The 22,321-nt window shown below is 40.6% G+C and overlaps 1 protein-coding gene across 3 annotated transcripts in view; it reads right to left on the reverse strand.

Moving 5' to 3' along the window:
- Positions 1-22,321, reverse strand: part of gfra3 (GDNF family receptor alpha 3) — a 27,869-nt gene continuing 5,548 nt past the window's right edge. For 2 of the 3 annotated variants that reach the window (XM_079479925.1, XM_079479924.1), the window contains 7 exons: positions 13,662-13,946; positions 10,680-10,772; positions 7,748-8,096; positions 6,393-6,502; positions 5,719-5,853; positions 4,841-4,971; positions 1-2,076 (listed from right to left, as the gene is read on the reverse strand). In XM_079479925.1, the coding sequence (XP_079336051.1) occupies positions 1,861-2,076; positions 4,841-4,971; positions 5,719-5,853; positions 6,393-6,502; positions 7,748-8,096; positions 10,680-10,772; positions 13,662-13,878 (1,251 nt within the window). In that variant the 5' untranslated portion in view covers positions 13,879-13,946 and the 3' untranslated portion in view covers positions 1-1,860. Of the gene's footprint in view, positions 2,077-4,840; positions 4,972-5,718; positions 5,854-6,392; positions 6,503-7,747; positions 8,097-10,679; positions 10,773-13,661; positions 13,947-18,867; positions 19,140-19,246; positions 19,431-22,321 lie in introns of those variants that run through there. The other variant, XM_079479923.1, reaches the window with a different exon arrangement.

Here is a 22,321-nt window from a genome sequence, read left to right on the forward strand (position 1 = left end):
GCCGTCCAAAAGCAATTTATTCAGAGACAAGCAGCTATTAGAAATACATAATTTTGTCATAAGTGTGATCGGGAACATGCAAAAACCTCAGTGATTCACTTTTTCAATGAGATGGATTGCGTTACACCGGAATCACATTAACGGTCACCGTTAACCGGTTTGCTGGCGTGCACGCATGTTTTAAATAAATCTTTCACACAAACCAGATGAAACCAATTCTGATGTCAAGTAAACTCACATCTACCCTAAACTCTCTATTGTGAAAGTTCTTTACATGATTTTGGGGTAAACTATAATCCTTTAGTCATGTTATTTGAAATATTGAAAACCGCAAACAGCACAGTTCATATAACTTCTCATTTTGTGCCTCACAACAAATAAAAATTCATGAGGGTCAATTACACAAATGAGATTTTTGGGTGAACTACCCCTCAAAGAAAACTCTTAAAGAGACAGATGTGGTAAAGACTAGAAGGGATACAGCTACCTCCACTGGGCATGCGCCAGTATCTTCAACATCGCATAATTTATCACTGAACAAAAGTTACTTACTGTTTCTTTATTGTAATGTTAGGTTTAGGATTGGGGTAGGTGTAGGCATTAGCTAATGTAATTTATTGTAATTTTATGGCGAGAGTTTGCATCACTTCCGGCCGTAGTTGTATCCCTTCTGGCCACAACGCAGAGATGCTCTCTCGCTTCCTTAAACATACATAAGAAAAAAATCAAGAGACAGAGCGAGAGAGCAAAAGAAACAAGATTGGAAAAAGCCTCAGTGTCAGCAAAAGATTTATAAGGTACAGAAAAAGCATGTGAATCCAGACTGTATGGGTTTTTTTTGCTTGAGGGTTTGACGCTCCGTGTTCTCTTCTCTTGATCTCTTTTCCTATTTCTTTCCCATCACAAATAATTCTTCGGCGTGAACACGCAACAAGATAAACAGTGTGTTGTAAGCCATTATCTCTGTGAAAGTAAAACAACAGACTCGGAGAGAGGTAGCAGGCGACATGAAAATGACTGCCTGTTCATCCCCCCGGGATCTAACACCAGACCGGACTCCGACACCTGCTGTGCGGCGATAAATTTATTTATTTCGTTTGTTTATTTCCCCCTTTATTACTCATGTTGTTTTTTTCTGTCGAAGGACGTGTTTTTTTATTTACGCCCCTGGTTAGAGTGCACAGTCTGTGCCGAGTCCAAAAAATGAATGCACATCGCAGACAGAGCAATAAATGAAAAGCGCTTGCATCCTGGGCAGGCACGGCGTGTGTGTGGGTGATTAGGTGTGTGACCGGACTTGAGAGACATGGGGGGGTGAAATGCGATAGATTTAGGAATCGTGCTCGACACGGTTAGTCGACAGGCGAATCAAACTTGCACGTCCACATACACACATACATTTCGTCTCAGCAACAATAAACACAGCGGGTTTCTGAATGCAACTGAACGCAGGTAATGCGATGCTGCAGCACACGCACATTTAGAGAAAGCCAAGTAGCAAGTATCGAACAGCCGGAGTTTTCCGTCCATATCTGTAGCATTATATGATACATCGCGTGATCAAATCGGTCATCATCTGCTACAGTCAGTCTGATGAGTCGTAATTCGAATGACTCAGGGAATCCGATTTAAAAAAGCGATTCCCTATTGAACAAGCAGCTACAACTATAGCGGAGCCTCTTCCCCAGGAGAAAAATAATGAATGACAGACAGAAAGAAGGACAGAAGGAGTTTTCCCCTCGCTTCGCTCTCTCCAGCGCTCTGATGTGACGTTCCACTCGTCTCTCGATAACAGGTCTTAGAGTCTGATGTGAAAGTTTGTGTCGGCGTGCGTGTGAGAAGGTGTGCGAGCGTTGGTTTCTACCCCCAGCTGAGGGCAATCAGCAGCAGAACCGCGAACAGGAAGTGAGGCTCGGAGAGGGTGGCGGCTCGGCTGTGGACCCTCCCCGCTTCGGAGCCCAAATTAGTGACTGTCACCTTCTCCGAGAAGGGAGGGATGATGTTGAAGCCTCCTGCTCCGGTTTCGTTCTCATCTTCCTCTTCTTCCTCTTCTTCCTCTTCGCTTTCCACCACCTCCTGGAAAATGAGAGGGAGAGAGCGTTAGAGAAAAACATGGACCCGAAACGTCACAAATCGAGAGGTGTTAAAAGGGGATGAGTGTCATTGCTGTGCAATCGGTGTCAGGAGAGGGAATTGAGAAAATGATGTTTATTTGCAAGGGATAGTTCACTCAAAAATGAAAAATCTGTGATTTATTTTTGCCCTTAATCCTGTATATGACTCAGTGGAACACAAAAGTAGATATTTTGAGGAATGTCTCTGGTTTTGTGTTCATTCAATGGAAGTCACTGGGGGCCAGTGTTGTTTGGTTCTTTAAAATATCTTCTTTTGTGTTCTGCAGATGAAAGAAAGTCAAGTGGAGTGAATAAATTATCAACGAATTTTCCTTTTTAGGTGAACTATGCCTTTAAGTCACTAAACGCTGCCCCCAAAGTACCCAGAAAACTCATCAAGAGGAACGGAGAGATTGTAAAGGATTATAAACGAATGATAAAAAGGCAAAAGAAAAAGTACAGAGAGACAGACAGACGGGTTGGAATATATTAATATTAATGAAGTTTGACTGACGCGACGCTGCATGCAAACACCTTTCGCTAATCCGTTCAGAGAGAGACACACATCAACAGAGACAGATGAGGAAAGACGTGGACTTTTGGAGAAGAGAGATTTGGTGTAGGAACGAAATAAATGACAACAGAAAACTGAATTGAATCCTTTTTGTCTGCAGGCCTAGATTATCTCTAAGCCGAATGCTGTGGTCTGTGTGTTCTGAGAACAGAGGATGTGAACGTCGTCCAAAGCGAGGACGCACAAACGCACGACACAGATCAGAGCCGTGTTTTTTGATAGAGTCGGTATGTGCGCGGATGCTGGGGGATTATTTGGTTCGCTTTTATGTGGGCAGCAAACAGACCATCCATTTTACAATAGATAGTCAAGTAAAGGTTGCTATCACGTACGGTGCCAGTCTCTGAATCCTTTAAAGCTTATTGGTTATAGAAATAAAGAAATTGACTCAAAGAAGAAGAAATGACTAGAGAGATATTGTGCAGTTTCACCGAGGTCAAACTTTGCTGTTAAACCCCTCCTGGTAGACGCCATAACTGCACCATTACAAAAAAGTTTCTTGCTGGCTATTCAGTTATAAAGCCTAGTCCAACTAAATAAAAAGGCTTGCAAGTGATATATTAGTCAAAAAATAATCATTAGAATCAATTATTAGATTAAACATAGATAAACATTTGAATAATCATTCTATGTTAAACTATATTATAGGCTTCTAAATGCACAACCTACTAAAACTCTTTATATTTATAATAGGTTATTTATAAAATAATTACTCATTCATTTAGTATTTATTTGCTTAGAAAATATTATGTTAATAAATAAATATTATATATATATATACACTGTATCATATTAAATTATATGTTGTTGTTTTTTCAATGGACCACATTTTTGAAGGGACTGTAATAGCGTGAAATTTGAAATATATTTCAAAATATAATAACAAAATAAAATATTTAAATAATGTTTCTAAGGTCCGATCAGGGAATTCCTGAGGCTTCCATAGTGTTCAGTCACGTGACGTATATGGCTCAGGTAATTGGCTCAAATCTAAACAGAGTACACGAAAAAGTGTCCATGAACTAAATATGTCTGCACGTACGTCACGTTCATCTGGGCTTGAATGCACCAGCTGGCCGACCATTGAAATGAGAATGCTGACGGACAGTCTTCTGCAGGTGTCGCTGGATAATACAGTACAGGAGAACCTGCGAGTCACTCTTTGCCAAGCGTATGGTAACGCCTTCAAAGCACAGAAACCACGGAAACCACAGGATTGACAGGAAATTAAAGATGTCATTATGTAACGCTGCCTCCTAAGGCTCATGGAGTCAGTTAAAGTTTGGCAGTCGGCCATAATGAAAGACAAATAAGGCTGACACCCTCATTCCAAAGCACAATATAATCTGACTAAAGGAAGAGCAAATCGATATAGATCTAATTCCCTCCCATGATTGTGGTCTTGAAGGCCTGTGGGTTCTGTGATTATTTCTGATTGAATTGAAGGTGGCAGTTGAGGCGGCTTGATTCCGACCGTACAGTCCGTTTGCTGTTTGTTTACCGTCATGGTGTGGTCTGAAAAACACGTCTATGACTTAAAGTCAAAAAGCTGTAATGTCAAAGACTTAAATAAGGTCATGTTCATTGGGGACAAATGGTCACGGCCTTAAAAATCCATTGATTGAATGAAAACTAGTTCGTCACCTTCAGGATGAGATGCTGTGACAAATAACCCGTCTACCGTTCCGAAAATTGCAACGCAGTTAAATCTTAACAAATGAATTAAGTTTTATGAGCATCCCACACGCTTAAAGCCTCTGTACTCTGTACAAACGTTCAGCCACGCATCAAGTCATTCTGTTCAGGTCCCGAAACGCATCAGTATGCTTAAAGCGGCAGGACTGCGGGTCTGTTCGGTCCGTCAACTCTGGGTGCACACGGACGAGCCGCCTGAACCCCATTTTTACAAGATGAAGAAATTAGCCACAAGGCCAAACTCGTGGGATGTTCGTTCGTGAAATTAAGGCTACGACCGCGACCAGAATCAGAATTAGATTTGTTGGAGGCGGAGTTTAACATCTACACATTCTCATATACACTTTAGAAACAAAGAAATGAAAAAGTAGAGTAAATGGGTCTTTCCGTTCAAAGCATTGTATTGGAGAGATACAGTTGGGTGGTTTTTGTGATGGGGAATGCGTTTAGTACTCACGATTTCAGGTTCAGGCAGCAGGTTGATGTTCAGATCGTCACGCTTGACCTGGGGGGAGGGGCGAGCTGGAGGAAGGGGTGTGCCCTCCACTGGACGGGGGGTGGAGCTTCCCATGCTATCTATTGCATTACCTGTCAGCAAAGAGGCGGGGTTTAATTCGTTTAATTAATTAGTTTTTACAAGCATGTCATTTTGCAGCTTTTATAGTCCTTTTCGGCTGTTGCCTGCTGATGTATTTCTATCTTGACCAAATTGTTAAATACACAATAAAATGTCTTATTTTGGGTAATGTACAAATTTCTAGAGCATTTAGAGGAATGATGGCCAAAGAAATAGTTACGGATTCAGTTATTTTTACATGCAAATATAAGTTGAATTATGGGCAGACATATTTTACCGGCATCTATAGTTTATGCTTTTTATCATTACTATTGAGTCACTTGTCACACGTGTTTGAAAATATTCGTGCAATGCGAAGAATTAAAAAGTGGTTGTCAAACACATAAAAAATGTTTTGTGTTTTTTATTTCCTAAAAGGAGCAGTTTTGGAGATAATTTTTTTTAATTAAAAATAACAATAAAATAAAATAGCTTCACCCATTTCAGCCTGGGTTTTTAATGCCCAAGATACTTCCCCCCCTTCTAAAATATGTTTTTAAAGGTATGTGTATTTAATAAACAATGAGCATCTCGACATATGTTGACCACGTAAGCAACCCATTTTACTTCCATATTCTGACATAATCCTATTTCATGACAAAAATAAATAAATAAAGCAAGACTTTGATGTAGCCCTTAGGAAACACTTTGGTGTCTTCATGTATTAACAAAGTAAATTTGGTGTGATCTGTAAATGACATTCTGTCTTCAGTACTCACGCAAGCAGATGTTACTGTTGAACATATGCAGGATACGCAGACAGTCCTGCCACTGGTTTCCACTGCCTTCACAATTACACCACTGCGACACCTCTGTACTGCTGTTACTCACGTAGTTTGGAGTCATGATGGTGCCTGCAGAGGAAAGAATGAAAAAAAACAGGAGATGAGAGAGAGAGAGAAGAATCGAAAGAGTCAGAGAAAGAGACACTGTGCCAATTAGCCTAAACCCCATCTGTGAGAAACTCCATCCAGTGTAGTCGGTCCCCCCCACCCCGTTTTAATTACACAGCCCCAGGTCTGTTCTGTTACCTCAATGTAAGTGCCACACTTGCTTAAAGGAACAGCTTTACATTAAAGCGGTATCCTTTTGTGTTCCAGTTAAAAGCCAACACCCCATAGAGGTTTGGAGTAAATAACGACAGAATGTTCGCATTTGGATGAACTAATGCTTTTAAGTAAAACCCGCAACATGAACTGGATCCCCAAACGCCGACCGGCTGCCCCTTGTACCATTTGCCGTTTGCGCACTCAGTCTTTCAATAAGAGATGGCCGCATTAAAAATGCAATATTATTTAAGTACGGATCATGCAGTGACATATCGATTTGTCCGTTCTGAACTCTTCATTAAGTCCGTGTCCATTTCTTAAGGTCGTCTGAGGTGCAGTCTCACCGATGAGTCCAGCGTAGGCCTTGAGACACACGGCTCCACTCTCCCGGAGACAGCCGGAGGGCGAAAGAGAGGACGGTTGACAGTTTTGCTGGAAATCAGCCAATCTCGACCTGACAAATTTAAATACGGACACGTGAGGATTAGAACAGGTGTACGTCATATTCTGACTGATGAAATAAACACATGAGTGTTCGATCTTGATTTAAATGAATTTTCTCTTGTATTTTGAGTTTGACCAATGGGTGTTCTTCTACCTGCAGTGTAACTATTTTTGTTAAGTGTCTTTGTTATTGGTCTATTGATGCAAATACAATCATTTGGAGACACACAGCCGCAGAAAAAAATTCATTGTTAATTATCATTATTGTTTCATTCTGTAAACTACTAACAATATTTCTCCCAAATTTCAAATAAATATCTTGTATCTATTTGCATTTATTTGCAGAAAATACAAATTGGAGAAACAGGTCAAAATACCAGGATGATGCTATGTATGTTTTCAGACCTCAAAAGTAAATATGAACATGTTTTCTTTGCAGTATTTAAGCAATACAGCGGTAATATTTGTACATGCATTTAGGAAAAGTTCAAAATTATGTTTTTTATGTGATCACCTCAAGTTTTATCACAGTCATCCTACAGCAAGGTGAAAGACTGACTATCACTCCTGAGGTTTGATTTTGTTGAAATTCAAGAGACACTTAACTTAAAATGAGCACGATACATCTAGATATTTCTTAAGCTTTACATCTGTTAAAAAAGCATTAGGACTGCATTCGAAAAACAAAGTGTCAAAGTTTATAGTAACACAAAGGTCGGTGTTCTCAAAACCTTTTTCTTTAAATTCAGAGTAGATGACATCTAATCATATTAAATATGACCTGTTGTGCTTTTTGACATCCTACTCAGCATGTTGTATTGCTCTTAATGATGCTTAGATAAGCAAAACTGCCAGTAACATCTGTTTCTCAAAAGAGATTAAAGGGAAGTGCTTCAAAGAGGAGAGCGGAAAATACAGTTTGATGGTATGCTGTTAGATCGTGAGGCGTATCAAAGGGTTGTGTCAGGATGAAGATGTGGAAGACCTAGGACTGTCAATTAACAGTCTTAATTCAGTGCAATTCTTTACATTAAAAAGATGACCCCTGACCTGACAAAGGGTCTCGAGACAACATGTTCAAAGTTTAAACCTGTTTATAACTTGAAACCATGAGCCATGTGTTTAAATGGGCGTGTCAAGACATCCGTCTGCATGTGCAGGTGGAACACCGCAACCTTTTCTTCCGAAAAAATACTTTGTAATTACTTTCAGACTAGCATCTGCTTAATACCGCGCAAGCAAACGCATGTCTTACCTGCAGAGGTTGTCTTTGAGGCAGTAGCTCTCCAGATGGAGGCAGTTGGGCTGTCCATCTCTCTCCTCGTAGGAGCAGGATGGGACGATGGTTTTTCTCCTCCTCTCGCCGCACAGAGTGTCCGAGCAGGGGCAAAATAGGACGCCGAAGCTGTACTCCTCCGGCACGCGCTCCAGGAAGCGCCGCAGAGCTCGATGGCACTTGTGCCTGTTACAGTGATTTGATCCCGGAATGATTTTAGTGCATGCTAGCGCATACTCGGAGCGAAGGGAACCACACTTCTCAAACAAGCCACAGTCCTGAGCGGCTTTCAGGCACTGGTTCTGATCGGCCAGAGGAAGAGAGGACACTAAAGAAGAGAGAGAATGAGAACGTCAGGTCAAGGGTCTCAAATAAAGGTCCAATTTGTTATAATTAATAAAGAATTATGATAAAGCTTGTCGAGGCACAAATCATTCAGTCGGGTATATGATATGACACGCCTGAGAAACCCAACTACATTTCCCATCATTCTCTGTAGAAGTGACAATACATCAGACATGTATGTAGTGGGGTGACCAGCTGTCCCGGTTTGTTTTGTCCCGCACGTCACATATTGTCCCACATTTTCATCAGTCTCTTGGTTTTAAGTCACATTAAGAAACACGTTATTTAACCTGAAACGCACATGAGATGCTTGTTTGCACCATTGTTTATTTAAAATGCAGTAAAAAACGCAAAAGCAGCAACCCGGCGCAGTCTAGTGTGTCCAGGGAGCTCATACAAACGCAACTATGTTTTAAAGCCTGACTTTTATCCAATGCATGAGAAGAAGGCAGTGATTTCAGTCATCAAGAGGCTGTGATGTCTGTCAGTAGATCTTGTGGCGATCCTCCCATGTCAACTTGACGAATAAAACTCACTAAAACTTAGTAAACTGTGTTGCTTTGAAACTGTGTTTAGCCTATAGGTTGTGGTTAGCGTATTAAAATAAAATAAAAATTTAAAATCATAAATGTATTATTTAACGATTATACATTTAAAAAGAGAAACTCTTTTTCATTATTTGTTTGTTCTTTATTCCTTTAGTTTTCTCTTTGGAGAAGATCTTCAGTGTTTACAATTCCACGTCCGATCTTTGCAAGTGAACCTTAAATTGAAATCGCCATTAAAATAGTTTTGTTTTATAACATTTTATCCATGCCTTAATTATGTTGTAGTTGGAATGGACTTAATAAGTTGTTTTATGAGTTAAAGAATGATATATAAATGCTTTTATTCCCTTGTGGTCACCCTAGTGTATAGACCACTTTGCAAGATGTAAACACTGGTCCAGAGGCACATCGGGTTTCATTTCAAATGTTTGTTTTATTTTGAAATCCTACATACATAAGTAGATCTTAAAAATATTTGTTTAACATTTGGATTTGGTTCTGTTGGTTGGATTTTGCTCAAACGTGTAAACAGGAAGTTGTGTACTTCATCCGAAGTGGTCTATATTACAAACCTCATGTGCATTAGACGCTCATCGTTTTGCATTGATGCTATAGAAAGATAAATTATGCACTAAACAATTTCATATTTCTTTATCAAATTCACTTGAATTGTATCATAACAACAACTCGTAAATGATTTTTTTAATTTAAGAAAAAAAACTCACATTGCATTGAGGGGGAAAATAATACTCTAAACTATTTAAACAAAATAGTCACAATCCTCATTGTACTTTAATGAAAAATAATGTGGAAATTATAATGTGGTCTGAAATTTTGCAGTATTGCAAACAATTTTAAACATTCCAAAAAGTTGAATGTTCATAACCAGAGTTACTGTATACCCTCCATCTCTGACTGCATGTTTATACATTTTCTTCATGCACATTGTCTATCTTTAATATCCTTATATTCTTCAAATGAAAATTCCGTCATCATTTACTCACCCTCTTGTCATTTCAAACCTTTATGGCTTTCTTCTGCAAAAAACAAAAGAAGATATTTTGAAGAAAGTTGTAATCGAACAGCACTGCACCCCATTCACTTCTTTTGTATGGACACATAACCAGTGCAAGTCAATGGACATAACCACTGCAAGTCAATGGGGTCCAGTTACCAACATTTTTCTAAATATCTTCTTTGGTGTTCTTCAGAAGAAAGAAAGTCATCCAGGTTTGAAATGACAAAAGCGTGACAGAAATGTAATTTTTGAGTGAACTGTCCCTTTATATTTCAAAATAAATGACATACTTTAAAATATATAACCTATACAAATAATTATACATATTATTATAAATCATCAGCATATGGTGTATTGAGACTTTAAATAACACGACACATATACAAACCTACACCGAATTAAAAAGCTCTATCTGAGACAAACAAAATTTCCCCACTTTTTTCATTTTTCATCCCCCGTCGAAGTTAATAAATTACCTCCATCTTCATGGGAAATCTGCCCTAATTTTCAAAACCAGCTTTAAAAAACACAGCACTTGGACCACAATAATAAAGTTAAATAAATCAACAGAAGGTAGTATTTGGACACCTTCCTGTTGTGAACTATTAGTGTAATGCATTCATAGTTATTGATGAACTATATGTTGAAGGAAACTGACCTCACACAGTCCATTAAAAATGACCTTGAGGCCTTGTGGTTAAAAGCAATTGTAAAAAATGGCTCAGAAAAGTCGAGTCACTTGTAAGAAAAGCTCCGGCAGCATTTGTTTGCACTGCCTCTTGGTTTGATATTTCGTTCTTCGATGCCCTTGTACGTTCATGCATTTTTTAGTGGCCAAATACTTTTAAAGGCCGTTGTACAAGCCAGCGTGTTGTGCCGCTCTCTTATTTCACACAGATACAACAAAGTCAAACGCGCCAGCATACAGCGATGCATTCATCACGGTGCAGTCAGCTGTGACGGATCTTATTCGGTCATATCACTGATCTGAGTGCAGTACCTGAAACTATCGCAGCCAGTTTTGATGTTTCCGTGTTTCTCACAAGTTCCAGTTCAATGTCTTCATACGGGGACGTCTCAATGTCATCAAAACCTGTGACACACACACACACACACACACGAGCGTATACAGTATATACAGTTAGATGCCGAATTGTTCCAGACTAATGAAGCTCACCAAACTGCACCATTACCTTTTCATTACGGCTAATTGACGGCACTGCAGATAATCACATTACAGGGATTATATGATATTACGTGATATTTTATGATAATGATTCATCCGTAGCAATGCCACACAGTTCAGACTGTAATAAGAGCACAGTGTTTGTACATTGGCTAATGTGTCAGTTCACAGTTTTAGGGGTCTGGATCAAAGAGAAGTGTTAAAATAGATAGTCTATTTGTAAGATACTACCCTGGGGACCCTGTGTGCCTAGAGTCTTCAAACACACACACACAAATACGCTTTAATGTATTGTCGCTGCCCTTCTGAAACCTCTGATGTGCAAATTCTATGTTTTTCGGAAAATGGAAAAAAACACTGTACGTTGGGACATTAACGGATTCACTGCATTGTAAATCACTTTGGATAAGAGCCAAATGCAAAAATGTAGGCGAGGTGGGCATGAAGAAATTGGGGGGGAAATACATTTGTATGGATTAATGTAATTCTTCTGATAAGTGACTTATCCGTGCACCTAGTTATTTTTTTAAATACACGCACCCTCATAATCTTTCATCAAAAACGTTAACCTCCTCTCCCCCAAAAACAACCTCTTTTCACTTCCGGTCACGAGGAATGGCTCCATGAGGGCGCGGCTCCAATGACTGACTGGCCGTTTCTCAATTCCAAGAACGCAAAGAGCGGTCTTGCGATGCAGCCTCGGAAGAACGAACTTGGATGGACTTCAAGCCCGCGAGGCTGAATTCGATGCATCCTTGAGATCGGGAACACATCCGTTTACTTCCATGTGTTCTCTGTTGTTGCGTTCTTGAGTATTGGAACCGGAGACTGATGGATGTTGAGGTTGTAGAGCGAGAACATGAGTACACGAAACCGCATAATGTGAAACGGCCCCTGATTGCAAAAGGTATCATTATCAGTTTCTCAGATGAATTCTTGAAAGAAAAGCCTACGTTTTCAACCAAGTTCCAAAGAGCACCAGGAGATATGAAAGTTACACCCCAATAGCGATCTTTGCATACTTGCTTTTTCATAAAAATGACGTTTTCTAGGACATTGTACACATACACAAAAATGCAGAATTCTTCTCATCTGGTTTACACATGCGTCACATTTTAGTCTACAGAGGCACGCATCAAGTGCACCACACTCACAATTAACCGCCTGATATTCTGCATGAGACATTTTGCATTTGCGCCGAACACTTGACATTTCAATTGCGAGCGTTTCAAAAGCATTTATTTCTGAGCCTGTGGATCAGGCCGGCCCCGCGGGCCTCTCGGGGCTCTCCGGCCCCTGCGCCGCACTCAGACGCATGATGAGTTCTGTGCTCAGAGATGGCCGGGATTACTCAGCGTTTACAACAGCTCTTGATTAGCTGCTGCGGGAAAGCGGTTTCATAACATTTCATATTAATAAACCATTTGGATGGGAATATAGACGCAGAAACGATTAATTATGCAGCCGTGTCTTGATGATCCCTGTGACGTCACGCAAACTGACGCGCAACCAGAAGCGCTCCGAGCAAACCGCGGTTCCTGCGTGCATTTATCGCTCTTGCCGAGCGTAGTGAACAGATGAAGGAACGGCCAAGATTAATCAAGATAGGGCTGTCAGCGAGCCAGTCGTTTGTTTAGAATCTGACTGGGTTTGTGCCGGCCTGCCAGTTTGTACACATTACTGAGCAGTCATTAAACGCCATACTGAGTAAATCTAAATCCACTGGTAGCTCACTCAACACTCTCATTAAGACATTTTGGCATGTCCTGAAAGAACATAACAAACGGCATCCGCTGAGATTCACGAGTTCAGTATTTATGAATTACGCCGGAACAAAGGCAGTCATTTCCGAAATGATTTAACTGAATTCTTTATCCACGAGTCTCTTGAGCTACGCTTCAGTTTTTCGGCTTTGCTTTTCTTTTTACCTGTCTGCTCTTTTATCTTGATATTAAACAGTTTGAGAAGCGCTGGACATTTAACCGGTTTTGTCATCGAGTTGGGAATCTTAAAGAAACATGAAATGACATTCACAATTCTTTTAAGTTTCATAATGTGATGTATTTTCGAGGATAACCGATAACACGCTGGGAAATAAAGTCTGGTATTTGATTTATCTGTTGAGATTTAATTGGCGGTTCTTTTATGTTTTTCTTAACAAGATTTAAAAAAATCTTTTTGTAAGTTTAATAAAGATTTTTGAAAAATAAAGTGCACAGATGAACCGTCTTGAAAGAAAAATGTCATTTTATGTTGAACCACACTTTCTCATATAATCTAAACTATTTCTAAGTGAAACTGGCTATTCATTCACCTACGGTATTTTTGTTCATTATCTGTTTGTTGCACAATGTGTTTTCTGTACAGCTGCTTTGAAACAATGAAAAACAATTTGCAATTGCAAACAAATTGGCATTTTCCGCAATAATAAAAACTTAACATGAAGGACAGGATTGAGATGATTCTGAGTACATTTGAGTGCATCGTAAAAAGTGTGTGTGTTGCCTCTTATTAGCAGTCACCCAAAAAGGAAAGTAATTTCAGAGGTGGAGAAACACTGCACAAAATTATAAAAAACCTCCACTTTATGAAGGACATTTATTATGGAAGCAAAAAGGATCATTTCTCTGTCACATCGTCTTTAAATACACACACACCCTGATGTCCCAAATAAGGAAAAACACAGGACCTTCCCAGCAGTTCACTCTATTCATCAAAGACAAATTAAACTGGGACAGTACATGACGCAGTAAACAAGTGAGTTTTATAAAGCATTAGCGCAAGGTAAACACTTACCCTGTGGAAAACGGATGGTCCAGTAAACGCTCAGGCACTGCTGCTCCATGCGTGACCCCCGCTGGCACTTGCATTCTTGCAGGGGCTGATAGTGCATGAGGCTGTTCTGTGCATCAACGCAGGACTGCCGCGTATCCAGGGTCAAGGGGGCCACCGCCTCCTCATCCACGCAGTATTCCAAGTGACGAAACGGCCTTTTACACTCTGGGTTCTGCATACATTTCTGCACAGCAGCTATGCAGTCCAAAGTCTCCGGGAACACCGGCACCACAAAGAGAAATGAACCTGGGGAATAAAAATTTAAATGATAAATATTCGTTTGTTAATGATGCACCTGCTTTAAAGAAAAGACAGTCTGGATAGTTCACCCAAAAATGAAGATTCTGTCATCATTAACGCAGCCTCGGGTTGTTCCAAACCTGTAGAAATATCTTTGTTCGACTAAACACAAAGTAAAATATTAAGAAATATTCCAGTAATAAAAACAGATCTCATCCCCCATTTACTGCCATAGTAGAAAAAGAAATACTATGAGAGTCAAGGGTGATGAGATCTGTTTGGTACTGATATTCTTCCAAATATCTTCTTTTGGGTTTAGCATGATGAAACGTATACGTATTGGAACAACCTGAGGGTGAGTAAATGATGACAGAATTTTGGGATAAACTAACCTTTCAAGTTTTGGGATCGTTTTAACAATCTGCAGGATAATTTTAAACAACACTACACGGTTATGGGTAGCGGAGCAGTCACATATTTACTGAAATATATATATATAAATATATATATATATATATTAACATAATATATAATTCAATACATTTATAAATTAATAAACACGAACTGGACAGGCCAGTTGCATGCAACACCGTGCCTTCCAATTCAGCCAAAATCTGCAGAGCTTTCCCCAGGCGAAGGCCTGGTTATGAGCGACAAGTTACAATTTGAATATTTCATCTGTTTGACAGTAACACATTAGAGTTATAATATCCATAGACAACACACACAGACAAACCATTCAGACTCTGAGAGCAGAAAAAACGAACATCAAAGTCCCTCGACTTACACTCAAGGGCAAAATTAATAATGTGTAAAATAATGCGTGAGAGACCTTTCCTCTGAAGGGTATTTCTTGGCCAGCTATCGCAGGACGACAGATAGCTCAAGCGAGCGCAAAATCTGATTCACAAAGTTCATACATCAAGGCGAAGTTTCAACCCTGGTTTCTCGACACCGGGTACTTTGTGCGCCGTCACCGCTCTTGAGCCCAATCCTGACAGACGTCACCAGCTCCAGAGACCCCCGATGGCAGCCGCAGCGACCTGAGGGGGAACTGTGACAGGACTGTGTAATTTCAAAAGCTGCGATTTCTCGGTTTTTCATTAGGCAGCAACAGAAAAGCCCCTGCAACCCTGTAAGAGCATGATACATGTGTTTTTCTTTCTTGAGTTTCACTTCTCTGACCCCCATCCCCCCGGTATCTCTCTCTCAACAGAGGTGGGCAGAATAATTGCACAAGGCCTCATTTTAAAGCTTGTGTTGATTGAGAACTCATGGCTGTGGCAGCCCGACTAAATGCTGTCCTTTGCTTTGCCATACAACAAAATGGCACCTCCATTCAAAGCTTGTGAAAAGATGATCCATGCATGAAAGTCTTCCACAGCAGCTAAAGTTAAACCGACACTTAACCCTCTGATCAAGCGCGCTGTTGACAAACGCTAGATGGTTTGGTCTTTAACAATGATACAGTGTGTCAAATGGATGCACACTGCATTTTCTATTTGTTTTAATTATCGTGGCTGTCCTTCTAAAATTCGTATGTTCAAATTTGCTGTTTTCCAGGAAATGGAAAAACTTTTTCAATGATTGAAAAGTTGACAAGCACTTTTAAATACTTTTTTTGGTTATATATTTGCAAAACCCAGTGACAAATTATAATGATTTACATACATCACGAAATATGGAGATACAAGGTTTCAAAAGGACAGCAGCGTTATGGAATCATATTAATAATAAGTAATGTCTTACTGTTACTTTTACTATTAATAAATAAAACTGTTACATTTATTACATTTCTTGATGCTTTTATGGAAAATGTGTTTATTTAGAGTCCATCAAAATAAGAATTTTCTTCTTACAAATTAAACTGAATTACTAAACTTAAAATCAATAATAGCTGAATTCAGAGATTTAAGCAAAAAGTGGAAGGAAGGTGAAAGAGGTAAAGAGAAAGAGAGAAAGAGAGAAAGAAAGACAGACAGACAGACAGAGAGAGAGAACGACATAATGACAGACAGCAGACACCTCACACAATAGGAAACAGTCGCAGTATGGAAGCTGATGGCAATCAAACACATGCTGGCCGGGTATTACGATCTATGTGTGTGCGCACTAAAATCACATTTAGCAAGTGAAAGTGACACACACACACACACCTACACGCACCTTAAGGCTTTAAGTCTCATGCATTCACTGAGAGGAAGACCGAGGCTTCAGGAGAGTGACAAAAACAAAGACGTGTGGTAAAGAGAGACAGACAGGGAAAGTGCGTGTGGACGATCATGTACTGTAAATCTAACCATCCTTGAGCGACTGTATTTATGGGCTGCGACAGTAAACTGGCTCCGGCTGTCGATATGTGTGGATCTAACATGATTAACTAATCAATGTGTACAGCGGTCTGAGCCTCTGTGGTAACCCAAGCACCACTATATCAAAAAAAGACCACACAGCCCCGACCACAACAAATCTGCACAATCCATTAGATAGATGACAGCATCAGGGCCCAAACAAAGCATTCTGACAAAAGTGAAAACAATCAGCCCCTCGAAGTCCATTAAAACTGTTGTGTTTTGCCAGCACTGATGGCTGATGAATGACTGTGTAAAATGTGAATGAAAACAAATAGACGTCTGACAATAAACACGATGTTGTTTGCAGCCTTTCAGCACACACTGTTATTTTCTGCAATGAGGGTTTTGTCAAATGTGGGTCACGGCGCCTTATCTATTCACTGCGGTGACACGTCACATCAAAGCATGGCGGCGGTATTAAAAGAACCGGGTCGGATGGGCCTGAATGATTGACAGTGAGGAGAAACGGAAGACAATCCGAGAGCCCCGGAGGAGAGATAGTTCACCGCAGGGACGTGATGCTGAGACGGCCCTCCTGACTAAATCACTGCACTCAGCGCCTTTAATGAAAATTGGCTACAACATCATCATAAAAGCCATGTGTGAAAGGAGCTCGGTTTAGACACACACACACACTCGGGCCATCACTGATTCTGTCGCTTGGCTTGAATCTTTCAGTTGAGGCGAGAGAGTCCAACACCATCTGCCTCACCGTGTTTGCCTTTCCAAATCCTGGTTATCAACAAAACGCACACATACCCAGAAGCCTAAAGATCAACTCGTATCGTCATATAAGAAGAAAACATGACCGTGGGGGGCGGAGTGCATTTGTGAGTTGTTAACTGGAGCGGTTTACTAAACTTGTGCCATTTCTCGTCGATTTGCTAAAAATGGCCGTGTAATTAGGCTGTCCCTGGGTATGTCCTTGGCAAGCTTTGACAGGAATGCATCCGAGTCCATTACAGTATTTTTTTAAAGCAGAATCATGCAATTAGTAGATATGCTGACAAAGCCCTTGTCTGTGTTTCACCTGTGTGTGTATAAATGCATTGACTCATTGTGCGTTTTTTGGGGGGGGGGAGAAACTCATTTGGGTAAAAGCAAAATAAGGAAAACGCATTAGCCACGTTTTACAAGGACCCGCGCATCTGTCAATGGGGAAATGAGTCGAAGCTGCCCAAATCGAGAGTTGCGCATGCGTACCTGCGCGTGTCGACTTTTGTCAAACACACCTGGGCGCGCGCACACCTGCCTAAGGCCAATGTGATCCGTCAGTCTGAGTGCTCGTGTATTTGTAAACATCATCTAACAGTCGGTAACGCTTCTATCTCAGGTTCCCTTTTAAAATCTTTATGCAAATGCGTTGAATGTGAAACTACAAAATTAAATCTTTTTCCACTTGATCGCCGTCAGGGGGTTTCAAGCGGCTGATATACGACGCGACCCCCGGGGATACGCACAGCACGAGCGAGCGCATCAAATCTGCAATCATTAACACAGCTAATAAATAAACCTGTCGATCAGCGCGCGCATTACAGCGTGTTCTCGTGGCACCGGGGTGCGAGAAACAGCACTCACGATGATGAATGCCGCGCGTGCCATACGCCACAAAAACACTCGCACAAAGACTTGCGATATTGCATCGTGTCGTCCCAGGTGTGAAAAGAAAGTAAAAGCCCTCACATGTTAGTTGCCGTGCAACGAAAGCACAGCAGATCTGCCCTTTACGAACTCGCGAGTCTAATCTGTCTGAGTGCGTGTGAATGAAAGAGCGCGCGTGCGTTTGTGTGTGATCTTGGCGTCACATAATTAGGAAAATATTGACTGTGACAGATGTCTCATAACATGCTGTGATTTGCCGACGGAATTATATTTTTAGACCTGGCTCCTGTGATGTCTGGGATCTTAAAACTATTATTCATTTGTGATTCGCGCGTAAAATGTAATATAACCAGCTGTTGTAATCAAATATGCCTATAGGTATAGTTGTCATAAAAGTAGGCTATCACATATCAATGAATTTGAATCAAATCGTGTTAAAAGATACATTTCATCATAAGAAAATAACAGAAGCGACGAATGAAGTATAGCTACTATTCTAAAAAAGCCTGTTAAGAAAGCTTACATTTATTTTAATTCTAACATGATAAATAATTTCTGCTATTTTAAGGCCCAATTTAAGTTGGCTGAAATAACAACTGTTTTCATGTAAAATCGGTTAAATGTTCACTTTTGATTTCGAAGCATTAGAAAGTGATTTAACTGAACATAAATGATGAACCCATGACTATTAAGTTTCATTGTTTCAACCACATGGCACATCGGTTCCCCTAAAACCGGTGATGGGCAACACGCCTAAATATCATCGAGCTCATGTTGCGCATAAATTGGAAACGTGGAAATACAATTTATTTAAACACTTTTGTACTAACGAGGTGTATTTACCTACAATGTGCGTGTTTTTCATTACTGTTAATCAGTACTTACTAAATAGACTGTAAGACGAACACTGTAATGTAAAGTGTGACCCTAATGTGTCAATGTAAGTCATGCAGACGGTTTCTCAGACGTACCCTTAATGAAGAACAGATTTAGAAATAGTCCCAGAAGAATCATCTCGGCTGCTGCTGAAGGCGCTCGATTGAGCGATGATGCGGCTCTGTTATCTCGGGGAAGCGCGTGTGGATCCCCGGAATCGGTCCGTCTCGACCCCTCAGTCCGTCACTCCGCCGCCCACTACATCCATACACGGGGACCACCGTCCGACAGAGTCTCACGGAGAGAAATCTCCAAAATTGTGCGTCCGATAATCAGATTCCAACTAAAAGCTGGCGCAAGACGGTTTCTATTGCGTAAAAAGTGTCCGAAGAGCGGATCCTTGGTTAATAAAACAAGCAACAATACCATTTAATACTGTCATACGCACAAGCACCAGATGTCCTATATACTCACGATCTGTCTTTCTTAAACGATAATCCGTAATCAGACAACTACGAGCATGACAGACGCGTAAAGAAGGTGCGCACTGGATGTGCCAATGCGCGCATTTAATCGCGTAAATGTAAAGTATGAGAGCGCTAGATCGAGCACAGACGCGTGATTGCGAGCTGTCCCACAGCACTATGTGTTCAATCCTGTCCTCAAACTCAGCGGCCAATTTTACATGCATCTGCCCGCCTGTGATTGGCTCCGGCATTCTCTTGCGCATCCATGCAAAATCCCTGACCAGCCTGACCAACACGCACATAAACATAAAGGTTCCAGTTAAAAGCAAAACGGAGAGATGCCATATAGGAGAACATTTTTAATCTCCACACGGACTGTTCTGTAGCAATAAAAGAGCATAGTAATTTTATATCAAATTAAAATGGGGAAAATGGGGATTTAACAACTATAACAACTTTGATTTCTAGGGGTTCTTTCTAACTGAACCAGTCATAATAAATAGTATATTAAACATTAATAACAACAGTTAATCAAGATGCCACATAAGGGTAGTGCAACAGGCAAATGGTAATATCCAAGATTTCATCATGAGGGTTCACAGGGTATTTAGTTTCGGTGTGTTTACAAAACCCCATATTGAGAAATCCCAAATGAACGGCTAGTCATCCAAACATTGGATAGTGTGAACAGAAGACTGTTCGAACTTTAGACTCTGAAGTTTTGTTGGCAGGACAACACAGGGATGACAAAGCTGTACGCTTGTTCCAATTTCAGATATGCAATTGAAACTTTAATGAGAATTTGATTTGTCCAAGGGGCCCTACGTGGTCCAACAACTGGTGCTATAATCATGAAGCTTATGTAGATACACATTCTGCTGATTACTGCAGTGGTCATCCGCATGCATGTGCGTGTACGCTGGTGGTTTGCTGGACAGACAATCGTACCCGTTTAACTAATCAGAGTAAATGTCATACAGAGCCGTTGGCCTGATGATGTCACAGTTGTGGAGTCGTTACATTGAGTGCTTCCATCTGGCGGGGCTTTGTAGGGGCCGGACAGCCACACTTTGCTTTTTCGGTGCACACTCTCGTTTTCAGCCATTCTGGCAACTCTTTGTGCCCTCTTCGAATGCAAGATGCAATTTCATCACCTTTTTTCAAACAGGCAGAGGTCAAGGTTATTTAAAATAAGCCGAAAGCATAAAATTAAGATAAAACATCAAGACATTTCAGTATTTGGTTATTTGTAAAAAAAAATCTAGGGAGGGGCCTTTAAATATTTCTGTGGACAATGGGGGGCCTTCAAAATCAAACTAAAGTGATGCCTCCCCATGCCCCCTTTCAAGTTTGTAGTTGCCAAGGTGATATTATGTGGTTGCTAAGGTGTGCCGAGAAGTTTATAGTATGCATCTATGGGGTTGCTGGTATGGTACTTGCCACAAAAAAATGTTCTTCTATATTCTGGTCCCTCGACATAGCTCTGTCATGTCCCTCATTTGAACCTCGTTTAATCAAAAATGGCCCCACGCAATTCCACTCAGTTTTACGCGTTTCTTGTATACGATTGCAATCTTTCCTCGTGCATCCCAAATGCATTTTCCATTCGTCTCTCTCTCTCTCTCTCTCTCTCTCTCTCTCTCTCTTGATTTCTCCACTCCGTTCATCGCTCGCTCACCTCTTCATTGCTTTACGATGACTGTGACCTTTTCCTGTGGCACTCCACTATCAGACTCTTATCTCACTGCTGGTGCAACCAAGCGGTCATCCATGAGGTCACTTCACAGAAGTGGACATTAGCGATAATGTACTTCCAGTGACTCAGGTGTCACATAAGCAAAGGCGCGCGCGCGCACACACGCACTTCGCCCGGCACACAATGATCCGCTCTGTGCGCGCTTGACGGAGACGTGGACGTTGGAACAAATTAAAATGTCCGTAGGTGGAAGGAATATTTGCTTGATGAGAGAGAGGGGAAAAAGAGACAATATCTTTTCTTCAGAGTATTACAAACGCGCGCGCGCACACACAATTTCTCAATCCCATTCGGTTTGTACGCTTGTTAGTTCCACTTGAAATGGCAAATGACAAACAATCAGAGGCAGTGAGGCGATGGCTTACCAGCTCACAGAACCAGCCAAAACAAAACAAACAAGGCAATTACTGCAATTCACACTACACCAGTTCTCCATGTTAAACACACGCACACACATATAAATAGAAAGGCCTTTGCAATCATAAACATTATTCCCATCCTTCGCCCTCTATTTTTGACGCAAACGCATATGAATACGCGCGCGCGCGCAGCGATGGGGATATACGGTGGAGACTAAATCCACTGAATAAAATATTTGCTCTTCTCCAAGGTTACTCCGATTTCTCCTGACAAGTTATGAAGAGAAGACCAAGTTGTAGAAAATCTCCGAACTGATTTTTTATACATCACTGGCTCTGTAAGGCTTTGATGACCTAAGGCCAAAAGAGGAAGTTGGCAGATGTGTTTAGTTTACATCTCCCTATCACACACAGAACAACTTTATGCAGCTGTGCCACTCAAATATGCACACACCACATACACAACACGTGAACTACGTTTCTGGAATATCATAGAGATGGGGGATAAGTAACTACACAGCAACCACTCAGAGAACCCTAACAACCAGAAAGGCACTTACAACATGAGCATCAGGTAAATGAGTTAAAATGGGCAATTACTACGTTGATATACATATATATATAGAGATATATATACACACACACACTCAAAGAAATTATTAAAATGTCCATATTTTACACAACTTTTTATCTAACAAACATTATATCAGCCCAAGCTTAACTTCTGGTAGACCTCCGTAATCAATCAATAGCCGTCGAGTAGTTTTAATCTAATGAAATGCAATAAATATACAATAACATATTTATATAAAATAAATTGTATATAGCCTACCAAACACAGACTGCAAGATACGAAAACTTCAGGTCAGGCGCATGTGTCCAGACTGACAGACAGATATTGTCTAAATGCATTTAGTAATTTATGACATTTTACTTTCTAAGTCTCTTTCTGAATCAATGGTTTAAT

This window comes from Barbatula barbatula, assembly GCF_947034865.1.
Source record: "Barbatula barbatula genome assembly, chromosome: 18".
NCBI classification, from domain to species: Eukaryota; Metazoa; Chordata; class Actinopteri; order Cypriniformes; family Nemacheilidae; genus Barbatula; species Barbatula barbatula.